The sequence below is a fragment of the Nicotiana tabacum genome, chromosome 12 (assembly GCF_000715075.1).
Source record: "Nicotiana tabacum cultivar K326 chromosome 12, ASM71507v2, whole genome shotgun sequence".
Lineage (NCBI taxonomy): Eukaryota > Viridiplantae > Streptophyta > Magnoliopsida > Solanales > Solanaceae > Nicotiana > Nicotiana tabacum.
In genome coordinates this window covers 682,382-689,973 of record NC_134091.1, presented here as the reverse complement: position 1 = coordinate 689,973, position 7,592 = coordinate 682,382, and the positions used below count along the sequence as shown (strand labels likewise).

The 7,592-nt window shown below is 37.3% G+C and overlaps 1 protein-coding gene across 1 annotated transcript; it reads left to right on the top strand.

Moving 5' to 3' along the window:
• The first annotated feature begins 2,342 nt into the window (after positions 1–2,342).
• On the top strand, positions 2,343–5,659 carry LOC107827646 (AT-hook motif nuclear-localized protein 27). Its single transcript, XM_016654821.2, has 2 exons — positions 2,343–3,780; positions 4,831–5,659. Exons 1-2 carry the CDS (start codon positions 3,169–3,171, stop codon positions 5,071–5,073), a joined length of 855 nt encoding a protein of 284 aa, XP_016510307.1. The 5' UTR covers positions 2,343–3,168; the 3' UTR covers positions 5,074–5,659.
• The last annotated feature ends 1,933 nt before the right edge of the window (positions 5,660–7,592 follow it).

Below are 7,592 nucleotides of genomic sequence, written 5' to 3'. Positions count from 1 at the left end.
AGAGATAACGTAGCTAGTTCCAAGAGGATTACAAGACAAGTATGTTCATTTCATCTAAGATGATAAATATATAAAGTAATTTTAATACTGCCCAAGAGTAACTCGCTAATACATTGATATCAAGAATGATTGCTCAAATAATAGAAAATAGAATAATGAACAACTAACTTTATTCTAGTTATTTTTTTTCCCAAAACAAAGACTTCACGTTACTGCATCAACGAACAACAAAGTTCAAATGTAATATTTGCATCCTGGACAACCCAAGTTGGGAAAAACTTCTCCCAGGAGATGTTGTTCAACAAAGAAAGAGAAAATTTAGCTAAATTATGAGCTACTTTGTTTAACTTCCTTAGAATATAAAGAAACTCGACGTGATCAAACATGCTTGATAGCTTCCAAATGTCTTCACACAACACTTCTATCTCCCATGAAGTAGCCAGTTGTTTTTGGATCATATCAACAACATTCTTAGCATCAGATAAAATCTTCACATTTTTCCATCCAAGAATAATAGCACATTCAAGTGCCTTTCTTATGGCAATCGCTTCATCAGTCATGGTTTTTCCAACATACTGAATTGGGGATCCATGGGCATGAAGCAGTTTTTCAAAGCTATTCAAAGCCGCGACACTAATACTCGCATGTCTATCATCACACTGTAATCCTGCGTCTGTAAATAATAAAACATCATCTTAAAAATTGGTTAGTTTAGGCACAAACTCATTTCCAGTTGAATGTCGTGCAGCGAGGCAACTAGTTAATATATCTTTATATTCTTCATACTCAAAAAGAACTTTAGAAACAATATCAGTTGGCTCTAACATTTTCTGATTAAAGCACCGAGCATTCCTACCTTTCCAAATATCACACCTTTATATTTGTGCTCTTTGTTTTAAATTGGACTAGTCTTTACCAATATACTTAATATGAAACCTGTAATGCTAGATAATAATGACCATAACCCATGCATCTACAATTAAACTGGACATTAGCAAGTAACATACCTTTTAGATATTTTTAACTACTAAGTATATATTTATTTCAATAGCATTAGCCTGAGGCAAGTTACATCAATTAGTTCTCCATATAGCTAACCCATCTACAATTAAAATGGACGTTATGGTCATGTTTATTCAAAATTAAAGGTTGAGATTTATATAGGGGAAGAAAGAGCGCATAAAAGCCAAATTGAGCGAGTCCCACAAACATAATTGTCTTGTCTCGTTTGGCTATCAATATTGTCATAAGAAAGAATATATATGCACTACTATGACGTTTTTTCATTGACGAAAGGGGATTCGACATGGTCTCCTTTGTGGAATTATTAGGTGGCATATATATTAATTAAAAAAAGAATACCCGTTGAAGAAACAATTTAAAACAAACATAACTAAAGAGAAATTTTAAACTATACTACTCCACAAACTTCACATATGATAATTAAGGGGAGTCAATAATTCAAAAATATACCAATATTTTGCTTCTAGCCTATTTACATATTTAAGGATTTTTATACAAACAGTAGGACGGATTCATTGTTTATTTTTTCTAGTCGATATACATAAATTATACACTAATTATTTACAATCAGGGGCGGATTTAGGGGGCGGATTTTCACCCGAACCCCCTTCGCCGAAAAATTATACTGTGTACAAGGCAAAATCTATTTTTTTACCTCTATATATTATGTTTTGAATCACTTTAATATAGCCCAAAAGAATAGTTTAGTGGTCAAGGGGGTTCAAAATTTTTGTAAGGTCATAGGTTCTATTCCCACTAGCTACAACCTTATTAACTTTTTTCTTTTTTTGAATCTCCTTCGCGGTAATCATGCCTCCACCACTGTTCACAACTATACATATATTACATGGATTATACTTATATTATACATTTGTTGACTATTTTTTTAGTTTTAATAGTTGGATGAATCGGAGGATTATTTAGGTTAATTCTTCAAATTTTTAAACAAAAATAATTTCCTTCATTGGACATAACTCCGCTCCTAACGGTAGTAAATATTGATTTAACAAGCTTTAGAATGAAAAGTATGATACCTACATAATTAGGGAAAGAAAATGTGGAAGATACTTTTTACGCACCTATCAACAACAACAACAATTCAATATAATCCCATTTAATAATGTCTGAAGGGGATAATATATATGTAGACCTTACCCCTATTTTGGAGTAAAGAGGCTGTTTCTAAATAAACCCCCGATATTCTTCCTCCAAAAACTTCTCACCTTACTCTTGTAAGAAGACTCGAAGTCACAGCCTCTTATTACGAATACACAGCTATCATAATTATGAATACACTTATGACTTCACCTCAGATGGACAAACTTAAATGGTAGTGATCTTATAATGTGTACACTCTCTCATTCAAAAAGATAAAGCCACTGATTTGACTGCGGCGGCAGAGATCCAATTCCAATATACCCACTTGCCCTATTTGCCTGTATACACTGTGTTCTTTGTTTCTTCTTCCGCTTTTTTCCTACTAATTTCTGCTGCTTTTCTCTACAACTTGGCCTTTGTTTTCTTCCACATATTAGCATTTACCCCCTTCAATTGGCAACGGCGATGAGCAGAAAATAATCACAAGTATTATCCTTGGAAAGAGCACTGTGCTAGTGGTGCTGTTTTTTTTCTTCTTTTCTTATTTTTTAAAATTCTGATTGGATGTCTTACACAGCTTCTAGAGTTGTGGGCAATTAGACCCATCTAACTTTCTACTTATGAATAGCTCAAGCACAAGTGCTGCTAAAGCGGGACTAGTTAAGTTGAAAGGCTGTTAGTCCGATCGGTGATAATTATTTGCAGGTTTTCTAAATCGACCAATGATAAAGAAAATCTGCACAAATGCTGGATTGCAACTAAGTGGATCCGATCAGCTCGTAATTTGGAGTTGAGGTAATTAGCGAGTCATTGAGCAGACATGTATATTTCAGCATTTGAAGAACCCTAATTCACCCCTGGTAAAACTCTATGTATATTGATTTACAACCATATATTTTCGAGGATTCATCAAAAGCTGGTAGATAGTTCACTGTGGATGCAATATACTCATCCTATTTGAAAATATTGACTAATTAGGAGTATTTCTTTTATTCCCACTTGTGCTAGCTAATAGTATAGAATATTACTAGTTTTTATAAATAGTAGATGGATTTTAATTATACTTTGGGACTGGGGGGTGGTGATTCAAAGGAGGCATCTGACAGTGATGCTGGTGGAAGCTCCGGTGGCGGAGGAGCAGCCGGGACTTCCAACCGCCGCCCTCGAGGCCGTCCACCTGGATCCAAAAATAAGCCCAAGCCTCCAATTATTGTTACAAGAGACACCCCTAATGCACTCCGATCTCACGTGCTTGAAGTTTCGGCGGGTGCTGATGTAATGGAAAGTGTGTCCAATTACGCTAGACGAAGGGGGAGAGGTGTTTGTATTCTTAGTGGTAGCGGTACAGTCAATAACGTCAACATTCGTCAACCTGCTTCCCCTGCTGGAAGTATAGTTACACTTCACGGCCGTTTTGAGATACTTTCACTATCTGGGACTGTTCTTCCTCCGCCGGCACCGCCCGGGTCGAGTGGACTCTCTATATTTTTGTCAGGTGGACAAGGCCAGGTTGTTGGAGGATCCATCGTAGGGCCTTTGATGGCATCAGGTCCTGTTGTATTGATGGCAGCGTCCTTTGCTAATGCGGTGTTTGAACGGCTGCCGTTGGAGGAAGAGGAGGGGGCTGCTGGTGCTGGTGCTGGTGCTGCTACTACACAGGTACTTTTATAGCAGGTTGTTTGACTTATTTTTCAGGTAATTAGTTCCATTTATTATCTATTATTACTTGTAATTTTAAATGATTTAATAATGTAAAATTCAGGTATGTAGAATTTGAAGTCTTAATAGTATATAGATACTAGGTGCATGTTTGGTTTTATCCATATGACTTTTAGGAATTTTAGTGCATGAATTTCATGTTATTTGAGGTACAGTCAAACCTCTGTATAACAGTCTCATTACAACCTTATTTGTTTTAATATTTTTTGGGTCTATAGTGAAGTGTTGGTATAAAGGATATATATGGAGTACAACATAATACTCCCTCCGTTTCAATTTATGTGAACTCATTTGACTGGGCACGGAGTTTAAGAAAAGAGAGAAGACTTTTGAACTTGTGATGTAAAATGAAGCACATATATTTTGTGTGGCTATAAATCATTGCATAAAGGTAAATTGTTTCCAAATAGGGAAAGAGGTCATTTTTCGTGGCACGGACTAAAAAGGAAATAGGTTCACATAAATTGAAACGGAGGGAGTATAAAAATCAATTCCGAAAAAAATATGATTTTTATAGTGAATTGTTATTATATAAAAATATTGTTATAGAGAGGTCTGATTATACATTATTATAGTATATTCTAGGTGTATTTTTATGTAGAGGCGGATTCAGTGTGAGAGTTACGGGTTCAATTGAACCCATAACTTTCGACGCGGAGTAGAAATTTATGTGTAAAAATTCGTTAAAATTGCAAAAATAATAGATTTGAACCCATAACTTTAAATATATAATGGGTTCAATGTTAAAAATCTTAAAAATTGAACCCATAGAATTTAAATCCTGGATCCGCCTCTGTTTTTATGTGACCAAGTTCATAGCGTCAAAGTATACATTTTGTAGATATAAGTCTGAAAGTCTCTTTTTGACGCATGATAACACCCCCTTGTAAGAATGAAGTTTGCTTCATGTTTACTGCCTTTTGCAATATTCTCTTTGTGCCGTATAATATTCTATCAAAGAGCGTGCCTAATTTAAATTTAATTTAACAGGTACATGAGCAGCCAGCTGCATCACAGTCATCAGGAGTAACTGGTGGTGGAGAGGGTGGACATCTGGTTGGAACTGGAGCCGAAGGTGGTGGTGGTGGTGGTGGTGGTGGTGGTGGTGGTGGTGGTGGTGCAGGAGGAGGTATGTCGTTTGGGAATGCACCACATAGTAATTACTCATTCTCACCTGAGTTGCTTGGATGGAGTGGCAATGCTGCACCTGCAAGTGGAAGGCCTCCGTTTTAGTATATGAACATTTGCATTAGTTGCAAACAATGATGAGAGAATTAACCTAATTAGCATCCGGATTGATTTTCAAGAGTGTTACTCATTACATAGATTTCATATGATTATCTCAAAATGCTTGAAGAGTTGATCATATTGTACGGAAATTGGAGGGTGATGATCTGAATTGCATAGTTGTGGTTCACAAGTACAGTAAAATTTCAGTTTCACTAACAGTACAAGCAGCAATAGCAAGAGGCCATTATTGTGAAAGTTGTGAGGAGAGATTTGCAATTCAAGGGCGCTAACTTTGTATTGAAACTTGAAAGGATGCGTGATACTTGAGCATTGAGATCAGCATTATTCCAAGAATTGATCTCAAAGGTGAGTAGCTAAGCTTGCATTTTATGTACATAGTGTTTGTACAAGTACATGTCACGGGTTCGAACCGTGGAATTAGCCACTGATGCTTGCATTCGGGTTACCATTGATTTCTATATCTATTACGGTATTACTTTGCTTATTAGATTTGTTTTGTTGTAATCTTAGCCAATTAGGTAAGCGTTAATGCTGCACATTACTACTACAAGATATATTTCGGTCTCAACTTTTTTATTTACATATTGTGTTTCTCATTTGATTCTACCATTTGTGAGAATACCTCTTTGTTCTAGAAGAAGATCTGATGATGTGCTCCGGCGATTATCCCTTTTCATTAGTCACAGAGTCTGAAGGCAATAGGCTATCATGTTGTACCTTTTGTTCTTGGGTTGGTTCTCAATCAAATTAACCAAAGTTGAAAAAGAGACCAATAAAAAAAAACTCCTACGTACAGTGCCAATTAAAGGAACTATGATAAGACTTCTGAAAAAAGGAATCTGTATTAGTATGATTGAAGAGGTTACATTGCTTCATTTTTGTATGATTAATTTTATTTAGTCATTGATAGGTGTACTATCACTGTCGAGTTCCCAAATAAATTTTAATTAAAGAAGGTTAGTCAAAACTGGGCATCGAGGATTCACATGACTGCATGCATGTATCATATTCGGAACAAGCGTAGAAAATTGCAGTCTCTGATATATACACTCAGTCACCACTAAATTGACTGCAGCAGTAATTAATTATCAGGTACAGAACTGGTAACTCCCATTCCTTTAAGGAATAATTATGCTGTTAAAGTAATTATGGACTATAGCTCGGACTCATGTACATGGTGTCGCCTATAGCAAACGAAAATCTAAGAATCGAGCAGAATTTTAGTTTTATGGCCCTAAAACGCCAAAAAACGAAGAACGGTCATCGCAAGGCAATGACTAGTGTTACTTAGATCGTTTTTTATGGGCCGACAAAATTTTAGGCGATCCGAGTCCGGTCACCCGGACCCATGTTGATGGCGTGGGCTATAATATACGAAAATCTTGGAATTAGACGAAATTCCAGTTTTCTGGTCCTAAAATGCCAAATAACGAAGAATGGTTATGGCGAGGCGATGACTATTGTTCCTTAGATTATTTTTGATGGGCCAACAAAAGTTTAGGCGGTTCGGATCCGGTCGCCCGAACTCGTGTAGATAGCGTGGATAGCACACGAAAATCTAGGAATCGGGCGAAATTTTATGACCCTAAAACGCCAAAAAATGATGAACGGTCATGGCGATGCGATGACTATTGTTCCTTAGGTCATTTTTTATGGGTCGGCAAAATTTTAGACGATTCAGGTCCGGTCGCTCGGACCCATGCAGATGGTGTGGGGTATAGCACACGAAAATCTGAGAATCAGACGGAATTTAAGTTTTATGGCCCTAAAATGCCAAAAAACGAGTAACGGTCATGGCGAGGCGAAGATTATTGTTCCTCAGCTCATTTTTGATGGGACGACGAAATTTAGGCGATCCAAGTCCGGTCAGCTGGACCCGCACAGATGGCGTGGGTCGTAGGCTATGTCACACAAAAATCTAGAAATCAGGCGAAATTCTAGTTTTATGGCCCTAAAATACAAAAAAACGAGGAATAGTCATCGCGAGGCAACAACTATTGCTCCCAGATCGTATATGATGGACGGCAAAATTTTAAGCGATTCGGGTCCTGTCACCGGGACCCATGCAGATGGCGTGGGCTACAGCACACGAAAATTTGGGAATCGGTTGGAATTCCAATTTTATGGCTCTAAAACGCCAAAAAACGAGGAACGGTCATGGCGAGGCGATGATTATTGTTCCTTAGGTCACTTTTTATGGATCGAAATTTTTTTAGACAATCCGGGTCCGGTCGGTTTTATGGTCCTAAAATGCCAAATAACGAGGAATGATTATGACGATGCGATAACTATTGTTCCTTAGGTCATTTTTTATAGGCCGACACAAGTTTAGGCGATCCGGATCCGATTGGCCAGACTTGTGTAGATGGCGTGGGATATAGCACACGAAAATCTAGGAATCGGGCAGAATTTCAGTTTATGATCCTAAAATGCCATAAAATAATGAGCCGTCATGGCGATGCGATGACTATTATTCCTCAGGTAGTGTTTGATGGGCCGGC